The 26,659-nt window shown below is 42.6% G+C and overlaps 1 protein-coding gene across 2 annotated transcripts in view; it reads right to left on the bottom strand.

Moving 5' to 3' along the window:
• Positions 1-11,222: 11,222 nt before the first annotated feature.
• Positions 11,223-26,659, bottom strand: part of LOC113406143 (H(+)/Cl(-) exchange transporter 4) — a 33,855-nt gene continuing 18,418 nt past the window's right edge. For both annotated transcript variants that reach the window (XM_026649070.1, XM_026649076.1), the window contains 4 exons: positions 23,738-23,924; positions 21,020-21,418; positions 13,331-13,547; positions 11,223-11,582 (listed from right to left, as the gene is read on the bottom strand). In XM_026649070.1, the coding sequence (XP_026504855.1) occupies positions 11,492-11,582; positions 13,331-13,547; positions 21,020-21,418; positions 23,738-23,924 (894 nt within the window). In that variant the 3' untranslated portion in view covers positions 11,223-11,491. The remainder of the gene's footprint in view (positions 11,583-13,330; positions 13,548-21,019; positions 21,419-23,737; positions 23,925-26,659) is intronic.

The raw sequence follows: 26,659 nt of genomic DNA, 5'->3' as shown, positions 1-26,659 counted from the left end.
ACACACACACACGCACGCACCTGAGTGGAATACACATCTGCACCTACAACTCGAAGAACAACAGTTACGGTAAAGGTAAGTAACCATCTTTGACTGGGGGAACACAACGATCTTTTGTGTGGATTTTGATATGCTCTCAGCACACCTACCAGAGCACCTCTTGAAAGCAAGATAGGCGGGGAATGCCTAGTTTGTTAATCCTGCTGAAGTTTAGGTGTTACACAGGTTCTCGGCTTCTGGATAGGGTCAGGACTTAGGTGTCTGTGCACATGCTCAGCTGCTGAACTCTAGGTGCCTCAGAGACTTTAAAAGTGGAAACAGACACCTAGAGAGGTTAGGTGCCTACAGGCTTAGGCAGCAGCTGAGCAAGGGTTTTGTGAATCCCACCATCTCTGTGAACTGAATGCACTAATAATGAAAATGTACTGGTTACATGAGCAATCTCACAGAAACCACCAGGAAGGAGGTTGCAGATTATTTTTTCCTCTTTTTGCCACTATGTTTTCACAGATGTGATGTGTGAATGAACAAGCCAAAGCCAACAGACATACTTTGTTCCTGCCAAATAGTCCAAACAATGCAGAAATTCATCCCCCCCCACAAAGATCTTTGACAAACCTCAGTCTTTAAAAATAAATAAAAATAAATAAATAAAATGACAAATATTGAGTATATCTAAGGAAAATCACGGATACAATTTCAGAGTTAAAAAAATAAAACAAAATCCCTTACAAATGTTAAAAGGGAAAAGAAAGTACAGGCATGACTTGCTGGCATTCTGAGGCTGGAGACTTTGCTATATTGGGTATTTGAATGCCACCTAGTGGGCCTATATAACTTATAGCCAGTGGAACAAATAAGTTAACTCATGCCCCCTAAATTGACACTATTGCATCCTACTGTGCCTGTGGCATTTTATATGCTGTGTCACAAGGAATGCCATAGAACGTGCAATATTGTATACATAATGAGGTATATTCTGCATCCATAGCAAGCTCCATGCATCTGACGAAGTGGGTATTCACCCACGAAAGTTTATGCTCCAATACATCTGTTAGTCTTAAAGGTGCCACAGGGCTCTCTGTTGCTTTTTAAAGCTCCATTAATGTTAATTGGAGTTATACAAGAAGAATGCACCCCAGTGTATTGCTAATAAATCATTTGCTAACTCAGTACAAGCTAAGAATATTGCACTGATGTAAGTCCTATATGCTTAAATGCAGAAGAGGACATTGGCCAGGACACCCTTTCTGGTACTTGAATGCTCTTATGAGAACGTAACAGGGAAAGATTAGATCTCTCTTTGAAGCTCACAGAATATCTAACTATGAGGTCAAACACTGGGCCTTCTTTGAGCTGCTGTAGAGAAATAAGAACAGATTAATGCTGGCTGCCAGGGCTGGTGCAAGGAAGTTTCTTGCCCTAAGCGAAACTTCCACCTTGCGCCCCCCCCCCCGCCCTGCGGCAGCTCCCCATCCCCCCCCGCCCTGAGGCGCCCCCCCTGTAGTAGTTCCCCCCCCCGGGAAGCCATGCAGCAGCTCCCCACCCCAGCTCACCTCTGCTCCGCTTTTTTTTTTTTTTTTTTTTTTTTTTTTTTTTTGGCTGGCGGCGCCAAACAGCTGATTGTCGCCGCAAGCCTGGGAGACGGGAGAAGCGGAGAAGTGACGGCGTGCTCGGGGAGGGGGCGTAGCAGAGGTGAGCTGGGGTGGGCTGCCCTGCGGCAGCTCCCCCCCCGCCCTGAGGCACCCCCGAGGCAGCTCCCCACCCCCCTGGCCTGGGGAGCCGTGCGGCAGCTCCCCACCCCAGCTCACCTCTGCTCCGCCTCCTCCCCAAGCACGCCGCCCCCGCTCTAATTCTCCTCCCCTCCCAGGCTTGCGGCGCCAAACAGCTGATTGGCGCTGCAAGCCTGGGAGGCGGGAGAAGTGGAGCGGCGACCACGCGCTCGGGGAGGGGGTGTAGGAGCGCTGTAAAAAAAAAATTAGGGGCACTGCTTTTGGTGCCCCCAAATCTTGGCGCCCTAGGCAACTGCCTAGTTTGCCTTAATGGTAGCACCGGCCCTGCTGGCTGCTCTGACAAGTTGTAGTTTGCCGTGCTTTATACAGACAGATCTGTACTAGCTGCAATAACAGATTTGGTTTCCATTGTAAGGCGGATTGTGTTTATATGTGGGAAAATAAACTGATGGCAATTCCTAGTACAGATGCATATATGGCAATTTAGTGATGACTCACTAAATCCATACTACTCCCCTGGTATGTCATATGGGCACAGGATGAAATGGCAGGAAGGAAATGGCACTTGGCCAATCAGATCACCTGAGGAGCTTTTAAAAGATCAGTCCCCAAAGGGAGGATTTGCAGCCAAATATTCCTGTTCCTCATCTTTTCCTCTTGGTACGTCATCCCATGAAGCTTCAGAAAAACTAAGGTAATAGGGGGAGGAATGGAGTCACTTGGTGAATGTCTGTGAGGGAGTGGGGTGTGGGAGGGAGGCCAAGGATGCTGTTAGGAAAGCAGTACATTGGGCGACGGGAGGCTGAAATTAGAGGAGAAGAGTAAAGGGGCTACAGAGGGATAATTACTATTTTGGTCCGTCCTACCCTTTCCTATATAGTATTGCAGTATTTCATTCATGGATGAGCAACTGGATATAGGAGGAGCACAGGGGATAGGCTTTCTTTACACATCTGCACTACCTTTCCCCTCATACCCCTCCCCCACACAATGCATTCCTTTGACGTTTTCTCTCCCTTCACTTTCCCACATGATCTCCAGCGTTGGCCCAATTTCTCTCTTTGGAACATATGATCAACCCACCACGTGGAGGGGAGAGGGTTAGGGATGCAGTAGAAATGGATTTAGGCAGCTCGTGACCACTTATTTGGGCAGCAGCTGCCACTGCACAAGCCCCTGCATGTTAACTCTAATTCTTACTAAACATAAGCATGTTCAGAATTATTCAGACCGCTTGTATATTGATGAGTGTGTTAGAAAGGCAGAGAAGAACAAGAGCCCTAAGGGCCATACCTGGATTTGTCACTGGCTTGCCGTCTTCTTATAATCATTTGTGTTATGGCGGCCCCCCTACAATGTCTGTGGTATCCATGAGACCTTAAAAATATATGACATCACAGTCCCTAAGCCCAGATTCTCAAGGTATTTAAGCACTTCAGGCTAGATTCCAAAAGAAACTGAGGATGATGACCACCTCCTTCATCAATTTGAGCCTAATGGTTAAGGCATTTCCCCTGGGATATGGGAGATTCCCCCAGTTCAAATCCCCCTCTGCCTGGTGGTGGGAGGCAATGGGATTTAAACAGGGATCTGCCACCTCTCAGGTGTGTACTTTATCCACTAGGCGATGGGCAATTATGATGTGGGGTTCCCTCATGCTCGCCTGCTGATGCTGTTCCACTGTGGCTAAATAACGAAAGGCTCATATTAGGTGTATGAGAGAGAGAAAAAGCATGAGAATGAGGCTAGAGCCTGGGGGTTAGAGCACTCTCTTGGGGGGTGGCTAGGAGCCAGTCCCCCTGCTCCAATGAATTCTTTAATTATTTCTCCACAATGTAACAGCTTAACAGGAGATCCTGAGGGAGCCCCACATCAGCATATCCCATCACCCAATGTGGGGAGGAGGACGAGATCTCAGTTAAAACCTTTAGCCCATAGGTTAAGAAATCCCTTGTCCTCATCAGGCAAAGCAGAGAATTATATCAGTCTCCAACAGCTACGGTGAGTGCTCTAACTATTGGGCTAGAAGCGAGGCTGCTGTTACTCCTTCCCCAGCCATTGTGTGTGGCGTTAGGCGTGCTTTGAGACTGCTTATTGGATCAGGCCTGTAGGTGGGGGAATGCCTATCTTCACCTGGTTTGAAGATCATGATAGGCACCTCCAGAGTTGGCAGCAGCTGACAGGGGTTTTGACAATCTCAAACTCCCACTGTGGGAGCTAGGCGCCTAAGTGAGTCCTCCTGTGGATTTATACTCTAAAAAATGCAAAATGAAGGGGGCGATGGGACAGTAGGAAAAGATACAACACACAAAACATGACCAGAGTGGTACCAAGCACAGGGGTTTTTTTTTAGTTACAGAGGATAATATATTAGTTTTATTTCTGTTACAAAAGCTTGGATGGGTATTTCCATAAGGTACTCACGGTTGAAGTCAGGGAAAGGAAAAGCCTGTTGGTTTAAGGCAAGGGAATGGACAGAGGGAGAGGTAGTCAGGTGACTGGGCTATTGCTGCAGTTCATGTGGAGGAAGTCATGTCCTGAACTGGCCCTTCTGAGTTTGGAAAGGGGGCACGTGACCGCTGTGACTTACCCGCTGGTGCCCTAAGACTCTGGGGACTGCTATAGTCCAATCCCTGAAAGCTCTTCCAGGCAGAGAAGAAGGGGAGGCTTTTGGGCCTGGTGCCCTAGGCAGATTCCTCTGGGTTGGGAATGGAGGCATAGGGCCAGGATTGTACGGCACTGACTTACTTCCCATGCCCTTGTAATTAGTGCTTTGTGGTGGCATTACTTAAAAGTTGATACATGTCTAAACCATAACCCAGACCCTCAAATATGTGGGGCATTCAAAATCTGCAACCACGTCTCTTGACTTTGTGTCTTGTGTCTACCTCTAATTACAATTTCACTTGAAGTAGGGGAAGGGTGGGGGGAGAGGGAGAATGCGAATGTAACTAAATGGCTGCTTAGCAGCTCCATTGTGTACTCCTGAGAGAGAGAGACAAATCATGGATGAACATGACCAGGTCTGAGTCTGATGGGAAATGATGCAATATTCTGGCCAATAACAGCCAGTGTTTTTTCCTGCTGTGACTATTTGAGCATTCAGTGTCAGAGAGGTGCCTTGAGATTCCCAAGGCTGCAGACCTATTTAGCAAGCTGGATCTAAATGCCCTTAATAGTGGGGAATGGTATAGAGGAGGCAAATTTAGCCTCTGTTTTTTTCAGTCTGCTCTCCTAATGGCTTCAGATAAATAGCGATGAACCTTGTGAGACACTGAGGGCTGTGAAGGTGGAACAGGTAGTCGTACGAGTTTTATGCTACCTTTGCCACTCACAGCCTTTCTATGCTTCAGTTTTCCTGTTTATAACATAAGATTGATAGTACTTAGTATCCCTAGTACTATACGTGAGTTCCTAGTACTACTGTATATCTGAAGCTTAATTCATTAGCATGCTCCTTCTGATGGAAGTCACTATGGAAGTGCAATGTATAATTACCTGTGCTGGGTTAGCCTCCTCTTATTTTATAAGCATGACAAATGATCTAAAAATATACAAAAATGGGAAGTTTGTACTTGGTTTTCTAAAGCACGAGGCTTCATCACATAATCCAAGTAGCATCCGGAAATGCCTTATCCAGTGACTGGAAAACTTTCTGTGGCTGACCTCAAAAATATGAAATTACAGCCATATTCAGCCAAAAGCCTTCATCCCCCTAATTATTTGGGATGGTCTCATTCCACGGTACAGTTACTCCAGTCAGTCCATTAATTTCTACAGTCTTTCTCACCAAGAATTCCTTACCACTTAAATCAGTTGATGCTAGTATCCTACAGTACTGCACGTCAGCACTTTGTTAATGAGCCAGTCCATAACCCAATCCAGCCTACTAACTGTTTAAGGAAAGGACTCATTCTTGATGGAAAGATGTTGTAGTTTCAGAAACAGCAGGAAAGGAAAATAACAGTGGCTATATTACCTGCCACGCCCCGTAAAAGAATTTCAGTTTTCCTTAGGGGAGCAATACGGGACTCATTCTTAGGAATGGAGGTAGCCAGCATTGAACAGGTGACAGTCCTGTTGGGCTTTACATGCATTTGTGTATAAATAAATGCACTTGACACAACAGAGCATTGTTCACTATATAAAGCAGTGGACTCTGCCTAGCCCATTAAGCAATCTGAGGAAAGTGAATTTGGTTGGGTTTTTTCCCCTCTCCTTACTGAATCTGTTTGGATTAAGAAAAGCTGTTTAATCACTAAAATATGTGTTCCATAACAAAGTCTGGATTGTGCATAAGTTGTTCATCTCACTGTGCAAGCCAGGAACTGACTCCTGGGGCTTTTGGAAATCCCCACAAGATGCTGCGCGCTTATTGTTTCTTCTGCAGAATTATTTCTCTAATGAAATCTAATGTTGAAGAGATGCCAAAAACTGGCTATCCCTGATCTGCCTTCACATATGGCAGTCTCTTTCCATCCAGTTAACCACCGCTGGACTGGGAAAGAATTGTAACAGCATGAATTCTCTATTTTCTTTGTTCTTGGCTATATATGCTTTGGTCCAGATCCTCTGCCTTGGCTAAACTGTACATTGTACATGTTAGATTGGAGGCAGGCAGGCAAAGATGACCAACAGCTGCAGCTCAGGCTACTGCCCCTGCACTGAGAGCTGCCTAACTTATGCTGGCTGCTAATGGTCCCAAGAGGCCAAAAGCAGAGCTAGCAATCAGTGCAATGTAAGAATGCTCAGGCACACCCCCTTTCCTTCAGCCAAGTCCCCTTCCCCTTGCTGCACCAGCAGCAGGAAATGATGCAAGAACCTATAGCCCACCAGAGGCTCCTAATTACCCTAGAATGATTTTCCTTGGGCAGGATATCCTGGCTTTAAAACTGTGCTTGGATGGAACCTGCCCCAGCATGGGTAGAGCAGACCTGGGAAGATACCACCCCCACCCTCTGTTTGGAGCTGAGTCAAGAAAGCAGGGCAGGAGAGGGAAGAAGTGGTGTCTGGAGATTAAAGAAGAGGTTGAAAGGGGGAACAAAAGGGAATGGGGCTGTCACCAGGCCATGTAGCAGCTGGCTGGTCTGGGCCTTGAAGCAGGGCAGGCAAGGTTCAGGGAAGGAGGAGAGAACCTGGCCCTGAGGTGGTGAAGCACAGGTGTGAGAGGAGAGTACCAGATCTCTCACACATACCTTGAGTATTACCTTTCAAGAAAGGCTCTGCTCTCACAAGAGGTGATTGACAGCTCCTGGCACTAAAACTGCCACCATACCTGGAGGTAGCTCCAAGGCTCTGTGGTAGCCAGTTTCAGTTCATGGGTCCTGCTCCAATTTTTTATAGTCTCCTGCAGGCTTCTGCGATGATGATGATTCTTCTCAGCTTATGGACACCAGTGTAAGCATGGGGAAGAGCCAGCAACACCATATGGGTTTACAGCAATCTATGGCCCAATTACAAAGAATCCAGGGACTTCGTCGTCTGCTTCTGAAATGCAACCATCTCTCAAAGGTGTTTAACAATACACAGCTCAGCGGCACAAAAAAGGAGGAGGAAATGAAGAATACTGTATTCAATGGAGACTGCAGGGAAACTTTTAGGCCAGGCACATAGCAATTAGTTTAACTGGAATATTGCCAAGATGTCCGGGTTAACACACTTACTTTCTGGAAAAGTGCCATGGTATCTTTAAAGCCTTTTGTGGTCAACTCCTTGATTTAGTGTCACATCAGCATAAAAACATAGTGAAATGTCTACCACCGTGTGGGACATTAACCAGGAAGAGCCCAATCCCACATTCTTTCTTCTCACTGAAAGCAATTCTCAGGCACAGAATTAATGGGAGTTCTTGCCTGAGTTACATATGCAGGATTAAGTCTACCATTTTCATTCGCTGAGCTAGCTCCAATCCAAGAAAGTAATCATGAATCACAATCAAAAATTGAACTCACACAGGAATTTGAATTAGCAGCCTTAAACTAGCTTGAGGAAGACAGCAAACAGAACAAACTTGCAGGAGAACAAATTATCTTCTTTCTTTAATTTAAAAAATAAATAAATTAAGAGTTCATGTTATTAAGACAATGTACTGCAATGTTGCTCTCCAAATACAGTATAAGACTATTTGTCTGAAGTTCATTGTATGGGGTTGACCAACTCAATATGTAACTTTAGCAATCACAAAACTCAATCAGAGATATCCCAACTCATCCAACAAGCTTGACTGGTCATGTGCGGTGAAATCTAAAGTCATACTGGTACACATGATATAAATGCTTTTTCGCTTACTTAACAATATGTTCATCTTTGTGGCTAGAACTGTAAGCTTGTTTTATTTAAAAATAGACTCCAGCATTACTTTTTAATAAGGTGCAACATATAGACTGCTTTTTACAATTAAAAAACAAAGTAAAACAATACTCATTAGTATGCATTCATTCCAGCACAGAATTAAATGGGATCTTCTACAATGCTTGAATGGTCTTGTTTTCTGCTTCACCAAAACAAAAAAATTAGCAGTTACTATTACAGTGACACTCAAATAAGGGACTGGTGCATGTTAGCTTTGTCCTGTTCTTTAACAGAAGGCCTCCTGGTGCAGAACACTTCAAATACATGTCAGAAGCGGAGTCTAACTCAACACAGTCCCTGCATAACAAATGTGTAATACTGAACTTGCATCATTCATCAGCAAAGGTTTTATTCACCCATTTGGTTTGACATCAGCCTCAGTCCAATAGCTTGAAAGCAAGTATTGAACTGTAGTTGCATACATTGAGTTATATACTACAGTAACGTCCTCACTCTTAAATTAACCAAGTTCTGTGAAACTTTTTAGGTTCTGCAGAATTAATTAAATAATTAAGGCTGAGATCTATACTTCAGGGTTTGTCCAGTAACTTCTGAGATCAATGTTGATAAATGCAAAGTAATGCACATTGAAAAACATAATCCCAACTATACATATAAAATGATGGGGGTCTAAATTAGCTGTTACCATTCAAGAAAGAGATTTTTGAGTCATTGTGAATAGTTCTCTGAAAACATCCACTCAATGTGCAGTGGCAGTCAAAAAAACAAACAGAATGTTGGGAATCATTAAGAATGGCATAGATAATAAGACAGAAAATATCATATTGCCTCTATATAAATCCAGGGTATGCCCACATCTTGAATACTGCATGCAGATGTGGTCACCCCATCTCAAAAAAGATATATTGAAATTGGAAAATATTCAGAAAAGGGCAACAAAAATGATTAGGGGTCTGGAACGGCTTCCGTATGAGGAGAGATTAACGAGACTGGGACTTTTCAGCTTGGAAAGGCGACGACTCACGGGGGATATGATTGAGGTCTATAAAATCATGAGTGGTGTGGAGAAAGAAAATAAGGAAATGTTATTTACTCCTTCACATAACACAAGAACTAGGGGGTCACCAAATGAAATTAATAAACAGCAGGTTTAAAACAAACAAAAGGAAGTATTTTTTCACACAACGCACAGTCAGTCTGTGGAGCTCCTTGCCAGAGGATATTGGGAAGTCCCAGACTATAACAGGGTTAAAAAAAGAACTAGATAAGTTCATGGAGGTTAGGTTCATCAATGGATATTAGCCAGGATGGGTAGGGATGGTGTCCCTAGCCTCTGTTTACCAGACGCTGGGAATGGGTGACAGGGAATGGATCACTTGATGATTACCTGTTCTGTTCATTCCCTCAGGGGCACCTGACATTGGCCACTGTGAGAAGACAGGATACTGGGTTAGATGGACCTTTGGTCTGTCCCAGTATGGCTGTTCTTATGCATTTTGGGAATACTGTATGGACATAAAACACTGATGATACCATAAAGGGCTTGTACTATGGGCATTACATAAGGCATACTTTATAGCCATGGACTCCGAAATTCCAATGTGACTCCAAAAATAGCCTCCTCTCTTCCAGAGATAGAGGGTGTAACTGATGACAGCATTTGGCCTTCTGCATTCAGACTATCACAGTCTGCTACAACACAAAATACCTACATTCTGCATCCCACAGAGCACCAGAATCGGAAGGCTTTAGGACCAGGTTAGCATCATTACCCCAACATACTTGGAGTTGTTTCCTTTTAAACTTCACATTCTTGGGACATAAGTGACACAAGGTAACAACAACAATTGCTTTCTTGCACCCTTGTCCAAGCTTGGTACTATGGAGGGTTGCAGCATTAATCCTGTACATGGTATAAGCAACTTAAAGAGTGTGTAGCTCTGCTAGAAAATAAATGTTTCAGCCATGCTATTGTAACCCACACACCTCCCGGGTGTGGTGTTCTGTCCCAGTTAGTGGCACCGAGACCACTTAGAGATTAATGAGTCTGCCAGTCTTAGCTAATAGCCATGTGGCTTTTAGCTCATGCACTAGAGGCCCATGCATTTACCTCCAGAGGTCCCAGGTTTGATCCTGCCTGCTGGAGACCAGGGTCTGTTGGTTTTACAAGTGGGGATTTGTCCGGGATTTCAACTGGGAAGTCTCTGACACTCGGCACGCGCTTCCTCAGCTAGGGAAAGTATGTAACCCACACACCTCCTAGGTGTGGTGCTCTGTCCCATCTAATGACACCAAGACCACTTACAGAGAGATTCATGAGTCTGCTCTACAGCCTTAGCTAAGGGCCAGGTGACTTTTGACTCATACATTAAGCTCCAGAGGTCCCAGGCTCAATCCTGCCTGCCGCCCACTGGGGTCTGTCAGTATTACACTATGTTAATTTAAGTGATTTCTTAGCACGTGCAAACAATTGCCAGTGGAGGAATAAGGAATAAACTGGAACAGGGCAGAAATCACTGCAGAGCTTCATCTGTCTGTTTCTTCTATTTACATGGAGGGAGGGAGGTGCCTAACTCCCATTGACTTCGTGCCTTTGAAAATCTCCCCCGTGAGCTTTTTACATTTTTTCCATAGTCATAGCAAACTACATCATACTAAATATTACAGTACCAATTTGCCAATTTTTGCATAGAGAAATAATGAATCCTTACAAATCAATCTCTGCATTTTAAAAATAACAGAGGAGAGCTGATTGACAAAACTGCTAAACTGAGTAAAACTGAATGGCTTAAAGCAGGAAACAAAGGACAGGATGTTTAAAGTGAACAGAAGTGTATTCTACAGCCTGAGTTCCACTCCAGTCTCAATTAACCTTTACCAAAATAAATGAAGATGACAAACTTCTCCATAAATAGGATGATTTTTTTTCCATGAAAATATTTTAGTATAATTCAGTAGCAAATAAATAACCATGACATCAGTAACAAATAAATCAACATGAATCGTACATGCTCCGTTCTCAGATTAGAACACAAAGGTTTACAGCTGTTACTAACTTATTTATAAATATCTGCTCGTCTTCGCACCTGTCTAATAAGTTAGTGTGAACGTTGGTGTGTTCTCCAGTACTCCTGGCTCCTTGCCTTCAAACCATATCACTTAAACCTATATCACTTCAAACCATATCACACATACCAGCAGAGCTACTAGGAAACTCATTGAAGAAATATAGCTTGATGTTTGCAGCTATAGAGAGCGTCTAACCTGACTACCTGATTAAATAAGTCTCATCCTGCATCCAATCCTCTCTGTTATAGCTTAGTTTTGGGCCACTCCTCATACACTGTATTTTTCTCTTTAAACAAAACAAAATACTGTATGCAGCCTTTGTGTTAACCTAGGAGAGATTCCTTCAAGGTTATTTCTTCCCATCTTCTGTTACCAGTCTAGTTAAACATGATAGATTCAGGGTCCTGGTTTGCCATTTGAGCCATATGTCTTAACACATCCTTTTTAGTTATGATGCCCAGCAGCCTTCTAGAAGAGAAGAAAAAAGGAAAGGTGAATCATCTTATATTTCATCTATTTTTCCTGTTCTGCTGTAGGGTCCTTTTATGAGAGCTCCCATGTGCAGCTGTGGATCTCATTAGTTTCCAAAATAATGATTAAAAACAAAGCAAAACAAAAAACTATTCCCACCTAATGATAACCACCAAGACAATAAAAACCATGTCCATTATAAAAATGAAGTGCTCTGATTCTCTTTACCTCCTTTTGTGGAGAAGCTATTCCACTCTGTGTTCAAGTGAGAACTGTAATTAATGCAACACCATTTTGTTTGAGAAAATAATTAAATTCTATCAGAATAAAATTCACTCTCAAGCAGAGGGCCACCAGCACAAGATCTAGGCAACACAAAACCACTTAAACCATCTAATCAGGGGCTAAGTGGGGCCTATGACTTGTCCTGGCATTCTGCACAAGGGTGAATTTCAGCTTGTGTGTTCTTTTTAAAAATTCTGATGCCCTTATTTTCACGGCATAGTGCCTTACTCCCATTGACTTTAATGGAACTAAACAAGAAGTGACCATCCAACAGGAGTGAGAGTTTTGGAATCTGCCCCTTATTAAGCTATAACCAGCAACGCAAGTGCTGGTTGTGAGACATTTTTAATATCCAATATCTCACGACTCCTCGGGTGCCAGAATACCTCCCCATGCCACAAAGCATTCCTTTCCAACTCTTGAAAATAGTTAGATACTGGACTTTGGAACCCCATCATTCTTAGCACCATTTGCCTTTCAATTCAGTTGTAAAGTAATATTTGTGGCTGATGCTTCAAGAACCGCTAGAGGTAGAAACCAAAACCAAAAGGTTCCAAGCCCGAGTGCCTAATAGTAGGCACCTAAACCCATATTCCAAATCAGAGGCCTTATTTTCACAGTTGTTGAGCACCCAGAACAGAAAATGACAGTGGATACTCAGCACCTGTAAAAAGCAAGCAGGTTTTATTTAGGTGCCAAAACTTTAGGCATCCAAATTTATCAGGAATTGGGCCACTATATTTTTCTGTTTATTCCAGTCACTAAAGCCCAAGCTAGACTGTCTCTCCAAAAGGTTTTAAAACCAGTTTGAGCTGTTAGGAAAATTTCCCCAGTGCAGACAAAACTGTTGATTCAGTTTCTGTTCCTGATCTTTCTTTGTCATCTGTCTCTCGTGGAGTTTTAACTCACTTTCCCTTGCTGTCAGACAAAACTGAGCAGATTTATTTTCCTCAGTTGTCATCCACATCATGCTTTTCATGAGCACTTCAGCCTGGCTGGAAGCCTAGGGACAAGCAAACCCTTTGCAAACAGTGATATTTTGCCAACTCTGCATTTGCACTTGCTTAAAAACAAAATATATTGGGACATCAGCCAGATCGTATCTGTATTTTATTGTCCCTTATCTTAGATATGGCACCTAAATTACAATACACTACAGAGAAGGGAACATGGTCTGAGTGTGAGCTCAATGGCAACCAATATATCTTTGCTTCTAATTCTAGCTCTGCCACTGATTTTTTTCTGTTGCCTTGGGCAGCCACTTGACCTGTCTACCTTAGTTTTAGAGAAAATAATAATACTTACCCAGCTGACTTCATAGGCTGTTGAGAGTTAGTTACTGTTTAGAAATTCCTTTGGATAGCAAAAGTGCTATATTTATTACAGCTACAGCAAAACTGGTGTGGCACTTTCCTTCCCTTTAAGTACTTAATCTTATTGGTTCATCTATATATACCTACCCACTGCGTGTGACAAGACATTGTCTGAGTCCAAGTTTCCGAAAGATGTCTACCACAGTCTCCATTGGCGTGTGGTCAGTTACTGTGAAAGGGCTCAAATTGAGAATGCGCCGTAGCTTCAATGGGTGAGGGCTGTTGGCTGGGAGCTCTGGTGGATCTTCAGTGAAATACATGATAGAATTGCTCACCACCCCATCCTGACGCTGTCTTGCGTTCTCTGGAGGACAAAGAAATCAGGCACATGGCAGACTTTGGAAATGAATGGTTACATTTGCTTTTAATATGCCAAGGTATCAGAACATGGGATTACAGAGCAAATCACTCGCATTTCACAGGGTCACCACAGTAATTCAAAGAATCCTACCCCAAATCAAATATAAAGACAGTTCCTGTCCCTTTTATTTTGCTTAGCATATCTTTACCAACATGCTATTTCTTGTGTTGGGATGTTAATTGTCATCATTTTCCTTAAATTCAAATGTTTTACACTATTGGTTTTAGCAGGTAACACAATGCAGTTGTTGTATGAAATTCACCCAGGGTGTCGAGGTATGGAAGACCTCCCAAGACGATGGAAATGTGGAACTTCTGCTGTACATGTGCACCTGGATTTGGACGATGTGACTTCTACACCACCATAGAGGGGCAGTTTGTGGGCATGTTTACTCGGTCTGTACACTGATCCCATTCAGGGTGTGTGTAAGAGACACAGCCATTATTTCAGGATTGCTGAACCACCACATGCCTTGCCGACAGCTTGGGGGGCAGATTCTGTCTCCTGAACCTCTGGATACTTCCTCAGATAAAACTTGTTTACCTAGGCTTCATGTTGGAAGGAGGCGTGGTTGCCTTTAAGGAAAAGGAGCAATAGTGAGGGGGAAAGTGCTGAGCTAAATGAATTTGATCACCTCAGTTTTCTCAACTGTGCATATTTGCCCATGTTCCAAATCAAAACCTCTCACTGGCACCTTGATCAAGCTGTGAAGTGAAGTTTACTCCTGGCTTTTATGACTATTATTACAAGCCTGTCACTTAACGTATAGCCCTAGCCATTTGCTTTACAGTTATTGTTAAAGTGGAAATGGCTGGTTTTCTTTGCACTTTTCTCTTCACTGGCTGTTCATTTGTACTCTGCAATGTATGGTGCTAACAACAGATGAAGTTAAATCTCAAGAATGATGATAGACACCTCCCTTCTCCCTAATATAAACACACCTTTTTTTAAAAAAAAAGAAATCATAGCTAATTCTAACCATTTTCCTTTTTGATTGATTCAGGTTGCTTCTGTTCCTGAGAGGCACAGGGAATTGGAGACAGTCAGTGAAAATATATATATTCTTGGAGCTCATTTCCATCAATCAAAGTGCAGAAACCTGCTCTGTGACTTGTAATGTGCAGACAGTAATGATTTCCAACACATTCCTGCTGCATTATTTTTCTCTTAAAGATCATTTTGTTGTAATATCACTGGAATCAGAACAGCTCCAGTTCACACCTAATATTACGGTGTCATGTGACTTTCAACCTTCTCACCCCATATATTACACATACCCCTGCAATTTACAGGAATGATGCTAATCTTGTCTTTTCTTGTCTTGATTTATACATCTGACTTTCAAAAGTGAATGTACCTGCACAGGTCTTTGATATAGTAAGCTATGGGTTCACATCATCTAGCTGAAGGTGGTTCATTTAGTCTGACCCAGGTCAAGAAATGTTCCTCACATAAAGAACCATGAATAAATCAGCTAGTTATTTTCACTCCTTTATCTACACAGGAAGCAACAGACAATGACATTTTGGTAACTATTTTTCCAAAAGTTCTACTCCCTCCAAAATGACAATGACACTGGACAACACTGATAAGCCCAAGCCATTATTTTACTCCTGGAAGTAAAATTTGTGTCTCTAGAGACAATGCTTTTGCAAATGATACATTAACATTGGTCTAAATTCAGTAGTACCATAAATAGGGTGAAATTTATACATAGGGTATGAATGGGTTGGGAAGTTAGAGACGTGATAAAATATAGTAATTGCACAGATATATTTCAGTCAGTGAGTGTGCAAAACTTAGTCCAAGGAGCAAAGCAGCACCAAAGGAAGGGTGACTATATTTGCTGACTCCACTGAACCAGAGTAATCCACAGAAGACGACTCCTGTCAGATTTAAAGGTGAATTAGTCCCTGCAGATATGGAAATGGCCTCTCGGATCCAAGTTACCCACATGAGCTTCAAATCCCAGCTTGTCTAACCTAAGTTCCCATACTGAGGATTTCTCTGTAGTGGAAAAGTGCATGGAGTTAGCCAACATGTTAGTTATCTTGTTTGAACTAATATGGCATTCAACATTGTTTGCCCTGGTCCACAAGAATGGTTTAAAAACTTATTAGCTAGTCATGTCTAGTCACAGGTAATGCAAAATCAATGTGATTACATCATTTTTTATTAAAAGTGTGCATTTGTCTCCTTAGCTAGACAGACCTCCATTTGCCTCTCCTTCATCTTTTGCTACCAGAAGAGAAGCACTATTTCTTCAGCGTCTAGCTACACTGGAGAAATGCGTCTGTGACATTGCACTCTATATGATTTTATTAAAATATGCTAATGAGTGTGAATATAATGTAACTGGAATATGCTTCATGCAAAAGGTCTCTTGTAAGGTATCATTACAAATCTTATAATCTACTGAGTGTGGTCATCCTATTTGTATAAATGTATCACTCTTGTATGAAACTAGAAATATAAAATATAACTCTAAGGTCCTATTGTAGTTATGCAAAGTGTGGGCCATTAATGGTGGTTTGGAATCTTAATGGCTCCCATCAACCAGGACAATTGATTGTGGATGGCTCTGTTTACTTGTAGGCCCTCCTCTGCCACCAGAATCCTCACTTGGAGGCTCAGTTCTCTCGCCAGCCTTATTCACATGCAGCCTAGCAGAATTAGTAAGACATCACATGCTCAAATGCCAACAGTATGCAGATGACATACAACTCTATCTATCCTTCATACTGTCATTAAGTTAGCTCAGTACTTGGCTGAGATCAGTTCATGGACAAAGAACATCTGGTTGAAGTTAAATCTGAGGAAGACTGAGGTTATGTTGGTTGGCAGAGGAGTTTGCAGCCACAGTGAAGTCTCCTGTGGTTGACAAAACACACCTACAATTGGTTAAGCCAGTCTGTAGTTTAGGGGAGGGATAGCTCAGTGGTTTGAGCATTGGCCTGTTAAACCCAGGGTTGAGAGTTCAATCCTTGAGGGGGCCGCTTAGGGATCTGGGGCAAAATCAGTACTTGGTCCTGCTAGTGAAGGCAGGGGGCTGGACTCAATGACCTTTCGGGGTCCCTTCCAGTTCTATGAGATAATATTAGGAGTGTTCTTGGATTCCTGACATTAAGCTGTCACATAAGTAGTGTTCACAATTATCTTCTACAGCCGGCAAGAAGACTCCATCCAATCCTGCTGGCTGAAGACCTGGCCTAAATAATATGTACTTTTGTTACTTCCAAATGGATTTCAGCAATGCAATATTCCTGGTATACAATCATAAGTCCTCAGTATAGAACACAGCAACACATCCCTTCAGTACCATGGGCCACCATGAACTCATGCAATCAGTCCTCTGCTCACTACACTAAATTCCCATTGAACACTGATTTATGTTCACGATCTCTAGTCTTACCCTCAAAGTGCTCATGGGCCCAGGTTACTTAAAAAAACAATGACAACAAAAAACAATCTGTCTGTAGCTCCAGAACGTGAATCACCACCACAAACCTCACCATCTTCCCTTCCAAGTGCAAGGTGCAATTCTTCAGCCTTGCCTTCACTAATAGGCAGACATGGCACAGCGTATATACATAAAAATATGGAAAAATAAAATAAAATTAATAAAAATTTTCAGAAAACATGCAATTTTTCCCCTGTCCGAAGAGATAAATAAGGAGAAAAGACACGCATGATGCTTGTTTTAGCACTTCATGCCCCCTGGAAGGCTCTCCTATAGCATGGTGCAGGGCATGAATAGAATAGAATCCTTTTGAGCTAGAAAATTTAAATCAGGATTTTGATTTATAAAAGACACATATTAAATCGTATAGAATCACCATGTACCATGAAAATTAACAAGCGAGACCGTTTATTGCAAAACTGGTGTAATATGAGATCAGAATCAGTCATATGGTTTCCAAACAGTTGCTGTTACTCCCCACTGCAGCCCACTCTCCGCAGAAATGGTGGGAAGCAGTCATGTATAGCCCACTAGTCCTGGATGTTTTAAGAAAGCTTATCTATGAAGAAATGTTCTTTGATTTTTAATTCTTGACTGCCCCAGGCCTATTAGAAGAGATTTTAATTAGAGCGCCCCGGAAACCACACATTTTTTCCTGTGGAAAATTTGGATTTCACATAAACCATTTTCTGAGAGGAAAATATTTCAGTTGAAAAATGTGGACCAGCTTTAATTTTTAATTAACTCTGCCCTAGTAATAAAAAGCGTAGCGACAGGACCACACATCCATGTGCCTCCCCGCGAACAAACCAGCCTTGTTGCCATTTAGCATCATCATCAAAAAGTATAATTCTCAGCTTTTTATACCCATTTCAGATGGTGTCTGATCTCTCTACATTTAAATTAACAGGCCTGATCCTTTCCTGTTTGCAGCTTTGCTGGTCACTGATATTGGTGTGACATTAGTGCAACAGGCCTGCAATCCAGCATGGCAACTCGCTGCACACTCACTGCATGACAACATACGGTACAAGACAGACAAGGGTCAGGCCCAGTGTATCTAATTTGTATTTTCAAGTTCTCACAAGGGAATTTAGGGAGTTGGGGATGGGCAGCACCTTAAAACTAGTTAGAAAGAAAGTGATATAAAACTGCAAACTCCGTACATTTTATAAAAAGTACCAACTCTTGGTCTTTATATCTTTTGTCAACTCTCAAACACTGGTTTATTTTGCCCTTCTGACCCTGCCATAGGGTGTGTCTTTTGTATCTGCCAGAGGAAGTGACAGCCTGGAGGTAAAACAAAGATTTAAAGGGACAAAGTCACAATTGTTGGCTTAATTATCCTGTAAATGACTTAACAATTGTCTCATATTGAAGTTATTACTTTGAGGATTCCTTCCTTGTGATTTTGTAGGGGGTAGGGAGGAGGAGGGGTGGTGGTGGGGCTATTGAGTTGATGCTATTCAAAAAAGCAGATTCCCTTGAACTACTTGGTTGTCTTTTACAGTTAGATGAGCCAGGTGCCTTGTAGTTTGAGGTGTGTGCACTTCCCTATTTTTGATAATTGCAAAACTAGTCTGAATTCACAAATAGGGTTGCCAGGCATCTGGTTTTTGACTGGAATGCCCAGTAGAAAAGAGATCCTGGCAGCTCTGGTCAGCACCAGAGCTGTTAAAAGTCCGGTCGGTGGCACAGCGGGGGCCCGGGGCTAAGGCAGGCTCCCTGCCTGTCCTAGCTCTGCGCTGCTCCCAGAAGTGGCTGCTAGATCCCTGTGACACCTAGGTGCCTGGGTGGCAGGGAGCCTCTGCGCGCTGCCCCCACCCCCAGTGCCAACTCCACAGCTCCCATTGGCCAGGAGCTGTGACCAATGGGAGCTGTGGGGGTGGTGCCTGCGGACGCGAGGGCAGCACAGAGCCTCCCTGGCCACCCATGTGCCGAGGGACTGCAGGGACCTGGCAGCCACTTCCTGGGAGCTGTGGTAAGTGCCGCTGGGACCCCACACCTCCCACATCCCAACCCTCTGCCCCAGCCCAGAGTCCCCTCCCACACCCAAACTCCCTCCAGGAGCCTACACCCCTCCCTCAACACCGTGCCCCAGCGCTGAGCTCTCTCCTGCAACCCAAACCCCTCATCCCCGGCTCCACCCCAGAGCCCTCACTCCCCTTCATACCCCAACTCCCTGCCCCAGCCCAGAGCCCTCTCCTGCACCCAAGCCCCTAATCCCTGGCCCCATCCCAGAGCCCACACCCCCAGCCAGAGCCTTCACCCCCCCACACACCCCAACTCCCTTCCCTAGCCCGAAGCCCCCTCCTTCACCCCAAACCCTTCATCCCCAGCCCCACCCTAGAGTCTGCACCCCCAGCCAGAGTCTGAACCTCCTCCTACACTCCGAACCCCTGGGCCCCAGCCTGGAGCCCCCTCCTGCACCCCAACCTCTCATTTCTGGCCCCACCCAGAGCCTGCACCCTCACCCAGAGCTCATCCCTTCCCCCGCACCCTAGCCCCCTGCCCCAGCCTGGAGCCCTCTTCTGCACCCCAAACCCCTCATCCCCAGTCCCACCCCAGAGCCCGCACCCCTAGCCATAGTTCTCACCCCCATCCCCAGTCCCCTGCCCCAGCCTGGTGAAAGTGAGTTGGGGGGCGGAGAGCGAGCGACAGAGGGAGGGGGATGGAGCGAGCGGCGGCAGGGCCTTGGAGAAGGGGCAGGGGAAGGGCAGGGCCTCAGGGAAGAGCGGGGCAGGCGTGTTTGGTTTTGTGTGATTAGAAAGTTGGCAATCCTATTCGCAAGCCATTTAAACCACTCACCTCTCAGTCATGCAGTTAAAAACAAACATACTTGTAGCTTAAGGGAAGGCTGCAATATGTATTATAGCTAGAAACTGGGCTCTAGAATTCTTCTCTCATCTGCTCCTTAACACTCATTCCCTATGCAGAACATGAATCCAATAACTTTTGAGTCTATGGCACTCTGTTAAACCTACAATGATGAAGTGGATTCCAAAGTAGACACAAAGAGTTTTTCCATCCCTTGTGCTTAACATATATAATATGACACCAGTTATCAGTTTTGGAGGAAGGGAGATGGGAAATCAAATTATAGATGGACACCTGATGGGAACAAGTAATTTAGTTTTTAGGTCTAATTTTACTTAGGGGTAGATCCACAAAGGGACAAATTGAGAGGGAAGGCTCTGAGAAATTAGGCATTACAAAGCTCAGCATTGCAACACTTGCTTCCCTTTGTAAACCTAGGTTTTAGGTAGTATCCTTTTAAGTAGAGCAGCTTAAAATGTAAAGAGTACATGGTTTACAGAGCAATTTTTACTTCATGAAAAAGTCCCTGTAAGCAGGAAAGGCGGTCACCAAAATAGCTGTTATTTTCTATTTATAGATTTTATTTTCCAAAGAACTCAGGAGCTTCCCCTCCTCCACTCATCTGAAAATCATACCACTGATCTTTCAGGTCACCAAAATCTGCAAGATTTAAATGCTTACAAATTAGAATAACTATGATGTGATAACAGAAACTAACACAGTGTGACACCAGCACTTTGCACGTTGTTATGTAGTGGCTGGGGTTCACAGATATCTTCGGACTTTTACTGCTGAGAGTGACAAAAGATTTGGTTGGAGACTAGAGATGCTACTGACCATGGTCTGATTTGACTTTCACCAATTTGAAACTGGTTTAACTCCAACGGCTTCAACAGAGTTACTTCAGATTTACCTCAGCATAACGGAGTGCGGAATTAAACCCCAGAGGTTGGCTGAAGGTATGTTGTAGTGGGGAGGTTGCTTGGCATGGTTCTTATAAAGAAGGGTAGAAACGGCCTTCCACATCCTTTGGAGTAAACATTCAGTTTTGTTCTTACTTACCTATTTGTACATGCTTCACAGTATCACTAATACCCTCTACATTCCCATTAAAATCTATATTGTACTCTTTACTCACTTATTGCAAGAATCAGTTCCCGTCTCTGTGCAAAACCAATGAGACGCTCCGAGTCTTTGGAAACCACCACCGGAAAGCCATTGTAATCGGTCTCTTTGATTAATGTCTCCACATCTTCCACTGTCATACTATCCTGTGTCAGAACGGAGAGTGGAGGCTCACCACGCCTAGGCCTCATGACATCTGTTGCTAGTGTTCGGTGTGTGAACTCATCCTTAGCATCCAGAAATGGGTAACCATTCAAGTGGATGTGTGCCTCATAGATCCCTTCTTTCCCAAAGGCATCTGCTACCCACTTGCTGGTCACAGCTGCAGCCATTAGAGGTACAATATACTCCAAGCCTCCGGTTAACTCAAACATAATAACCACCAGGGAGACAGTCATTCTGGTAACTCCACCTGCCAAGAAAAAGATCATTCAGGTTCCCCCCTAAAAAAAAACAACAAAAATCTATAAATGTATCAACTCTTCTGGCTTTCTAGTATCTTATATTCATAAAGGCATGAAATTATTCAAACCCCTCACTGTGTGTCGTTCACTGAAAGTACAGGTTTCCATTTCATCTGCTGTAATTTTGAACAGAAAAGGTTACAGTGACATGCTCAACCCAAATTTATTAGCATGTGAAAAGCAGATAATTACGGACTCTGGTACCTGCGTGCTTGGAGATTACCTTAATTAAATAATCTGGCACAACAGCAAAGCACACACATGTCTGAACTATACTTGATACATGACATACCAAAACTGGATTGGGGTCAGTCTAAACTACTAGGCCCATATTTCTGGGAAAATCAGTGCTAAAGTGCAGACATGTTTAATTTCATTATTGACTTCTTCATTTATATACAATTGATTATATTGAAGGTTTAATTTGAAAACATACTTGATTAAGGATTACACTCAAAGAAAAAGAAGCATTAAGGGAACTGTATTAAACATAGCACGCTCCTCAATCAACCTCTGTAAATTGCTTGTCATAATGTAAGCAGCTTCCATGAAATGTGTTTTTGTAGCTTGGTTGTGATGCCCTCTGTATATAAATCAGTTCTAGCATCAACATTCTTCACTGTAGTTTCTTTGTGTCATTTTATAATTAATCTGTTTACTGCTGCAATTTACATTACAATATATAAAGAATCATATAATCACAGTATAACAATTGTATATGTTTCTCCAGGTAATATGTCAGAAAGATAATTGTGATAATTTGATATTCTTAGATCTCCAAATACAGTGCCATTGTTTAGATTGGAGAAATAAGAAAATAGGTTATTAAAAGTTGTTTTTATATAATTGCATGGGTAATGCTATGCAGTTACAATTATTACATAGCTGTTTGTGGCTGTAAAAACAGAATAGGATTGCCTGCTAATGGATGCACAGTAAAGAACTTTTCTTTAATATAAAAGCAAAATGTCTACACTGATCAATTTTGTTTTGGAATGCTAAAGAAAAGAATAAAAAAGGACAACTGAGGCTGGTTTACTATTTCTGACATTAGGTTCCTACCATGACTGGTGTCACAAATGATCCTACTTATCTGCCAGTGCTCCTCTGGATGCAGCTTTCATTGGAAGCCTACTGAATTACACTAAGGCCTGGTCTACACTTAAAATTTGTTGGCATAGCTATGAACATAGGGGTGTGAAAAATCATACCCTAACTGACATTCCCAGGCCAGCAAAACTGCTAGACGCAGTTCTACTGGCACAGGATTCCTTTTGCCAGAACAGCTTATTTTGTTCAGAGCGCTTGTATAAGCTATATCGGCAAAAGCACTCTTTTGCTTGTACAAGATACATCTACACAAGAAAGCTTCGTTGTAGACAAGGCCTAATTCTGTGATATATGCCCATTACTGCATAGTCCAAATACCAAGCAGCAGTGGAAATTATGTAAGATACAGGTCAAGTAAAAAATGAAAGAAGAAATAACATGCTTGGAATTGATGTTTTCACATTTCCTTTCCATGTACAACTTGGCATTTGATGTACAAGATTTAGTTTATATCACTGGGCTTGCTTTAACAATTAGCATTTAGGATTGAATGGCAGTCCAATTGAAGTTAATAGCAAAATTCACATTGAATTCAAAGGAACCAGGCTTTGAACCTATAATCAGGGATGAAAGACTGAATATAACCTGTGTGATTGGTAATGGGATACAGACCTTTCACTTCCAGATCAATTATTTCAATTTGGGCAAAATTTGTAGTGACCAAAGATGGCTTTCCTTGGCTCAATAGTGGAATATTTTAAATCAGTGGGTAATTACAGTGGAAATTACAGCCATCGCAAATGAGCAAGCCTCTTGGAAGAGTTTTCCTGCTCTTTATAAAAAAGAAAACTCATGTTCTTTTTATAACTCTCTCCCCACTCACCCCCATATTGTTTGCAATTGACATCCTTTTTGGCAGATTCAACAGAGAAGACTAAGTGTAACTGGGCAGGGACAACTAATTACCCCCTCTCCTCTAGACCACGTTCAAAGTACACCGATGGGGCAATGTAAGGAAGAGTTCAGTGCTACTGCCTGTGCTGTGCCTGATCGTATAATTTGTTTCCAGGATTGTCAGAGTGGCAAACTTGCATGCTTCCATGAGCATGAAATTCTCTTAACAATTTAAAAAACCCACAGTACATCTGGAAAACATCTTGTAGCACACACACACACACACACACACACACACAAATAAAGACCGCCACTTACTGTACCTAAACATGCTGCAGCTCCCACCATAGCATAAAGCCCTGGGGTGACACAATCCGCTCCGGGTCTACACCAGTTCCTGAAGATGATCCAGTCATGATGATGGTAGGCCAGCTGCTCTACTCCAATTCCAACCATTCTACCAGCCATGGCTCCCACAGCCATGCTGGGAATAAAGAGGCCTGAAGGGATCTTAAATGAAATACAGACAAGTGATCATTTTGACCAAAAGGTCTCAGCTATGCATGTAAGACATATAGTAATAGAATACCAACATCCCTTATCGGAGCCAGTGCCAGACCCCACAACTCTCCGGAAATCTTAGTGGATCTTCTCCTTGGTCTGAGATGGTTCTCTGCAATGACTGGAATTATACAGGTACTTAAAAAGTAATATATAATTTAAATACATGCTTATCTATTTGACCTAATCCTAGTTCCTGAATTCACACCAACTTTATTTCTCAGTATTGGTATGAGCAATCTTCTTTTTTAAATTCAAAATTTGCACATTGCATAGTTTTAATTTCTCCTCTTCTGAAGGCGTAGCTTTTTGTGTGTCATAAGTTTGAAAAGTATAGGCTTAACTGTAAATAGCACCTAGAAATGAACCTCTATCATATGGGATACTTTAAAACTTTATTACTGCTGTTCACCTTTATTTACTTTATTAAATATCAGTGTAATTTAGATTGGATTTTAAATTAAACACCAAACAGCATACACATTGAAATGAGGAATCTGATGCTCATAGATGAAATGAGGTAGCTCGTTTCTTCATCTGAATTTGCTATACACCTTCCAGGAAGCGTTATGAATCATTGCCTTGCTGTCTGTTGTACAGTCAAGTCACAAGGCACTAAGCAATACTACAGAAAAGAAGAAATGAGAGAACCAATCGCTCTAGCTTGGCTAAGTCACTTTTCTGTAAAATATCAAGCATGTCTTTCAGGTAGGAGAGAGATTTATTGGTGGGGAAGAAATTATTTGGTAGCCAATTATAAATTCTGTAGGGTTTTCAAAATATCTTTTTAATTCTGAAAATGAAGTTAGAGCTGGAGAAAAGTGCCAAAGCCTGGAGGCTGAAATCCTCTCTCTACCCAGAGGAAAGGTATGGCACTGGTTGCAGCAGTGCTAGTTTCCCCAGTGTTCTCATTCCTGTTCAGGTACGACCTTCTCTAGAGAGCGTTAAGCCTCTTTGCCTGTTCTCTCCTCGGGTTCTCTGCTGACACTGCCAATTGATGCTGGTGTCCACTAAAGCAGTGCTTCTCAAAGCTGGTCGGCTGCTTGTCCAGGGAAAGCCCCTGGCGGGCCGGGCCAGTTTGTTTACCTGCTGCATCCAGCACATCCCTCAGCCTGTGCCGCTTCCCGCAGCTCCCATTGGCCTGGGGCGGCGAACCGGCGGACCCGGCTGGTAAACAAACTGGCCCGGACCGCCAGGGGCTTTCCCTAAACAAGCAGCGACCGGTCTTTGAGAAGCACTGCACTAAAGAACTGTACTGAGAACTTTTAGCTACTGAACAGCCATAATGATAACTTTGTGCCAGTATCAACCTCAGCCACATCTGAACTTGAGACTTCATCAGTGAAAGGCGTCACCATCCTATTTCAAATCCTCCTCCAGTTCCATCAAGTTATATTAAATCCACAGGAGTCTAAGAACACTTAACTTGGACTCTGTTTGTTCCTACAACTCAGGAAATCTACTAAAATTGAGAGATAGTGTTAATAATATTTTAATCATTAAATGGCTTTTTATTATTAACAATATCCCCAGTGTAAGAAAACCCATGTTTCTTGACTTAGATTATCCTATTATTATTTCCAAAGACAACTACAGAGTGAAACCTTATAAAACAAACTAACTGAGTTAAATCTAGTAAGAGTAGCACCATAAGGAGAACCCCAAGTTTGAGCATCACATGGAAAAAATACTAGGCCTTTTAGGCTATGGATCCTCAGTTCAAGCTTATTTTGCAAGATAGACTTTAATGGGTTTTAGCTTAGCATATGGCACTGATACCATATTAAAGTGGGTGGCTCAGCAGAACTTGATTCATTCTGCTATAGACAGGTCCTAAATTAGACACTGAGAAAATAGCAGTTGGCTAGGTTAGCAAAATCATCACACTGTTGGGTTTATTTCAATAGTTTCGTTTTTTGGAATAAAACCATCAATATATTCATGTGAATGCGAGCTACTAGTTTATACAGACAAACGTATGTTTAGAAATGGGCCCCATCACCAACCGTGTAGCTACAACTTGCCTCTGCCCATTTTGTGTAGTTTGGGCTTGGATAAAATGGAATCTGGACCACAAAACCCCTGTTTGTTTGGAGTGGGGGGTTTTAAACCAAAATAACCCTTGATTGCTCTAGGTTAACATTTAAACAGCACCTTTTTTCTTTTAGCCATTTGGTCTGATGTACAGAACTCTATTTCCCCTTTCTTTCTAAAAAGCAAAACTTGACAAACACGAGGGAAAAAAATAAAACAAACCAATAAAACCTGCACTGATGGAATATTACAGCTGAGATTTTATTTAAAATTTTGCACATTTGCATAATCTCGTGAGCTTTTAAATGTAATAAATAGTCAGTAAATTCAAACTTATGGCTCCCACAATCAGTGCAACTTGGCTACACTGCACTATACTGAGACAAAAATTCAACAACATATACAGCAACATAAAATATTCCATATTTCCAAGGGAGCTGAAGTGGGAATCAACTTCAGTTGAAGTGGGAATCATGCTGAATTGACTTACTGGCAAAAGTGAATTTAAATGCTCAAGTACAATATCTTTTTTTTAAACCAAGAAAAATCTAAGAAACCTAGAAGATACAACAAGGGTGCTCATTCCAATACTGTCTTTTTTGTATCTAATGCAAGTTGATGAGAAGCAGGGGAAGCGAGTCATACAAAAA

The sequence above is a fragment of the Terrapene carolina genome, unplaced genomic scaffold (genome assembly GCF_002925995.2).
Source record: "Terrapene carolina triunguis isolate 2854851 unplaced genomic scaffold, T_m_triunguis-2.0 Scaffold23, whole genome shotgun sequence".
NCBI lineage: Eukaryota > Metazoa > Chordata > Testudines > Emydidae > Terrapene > Terrapene triunguis.
This window is presented reverse-complemented; position numbering and strand designations above follow the sequence as displayed.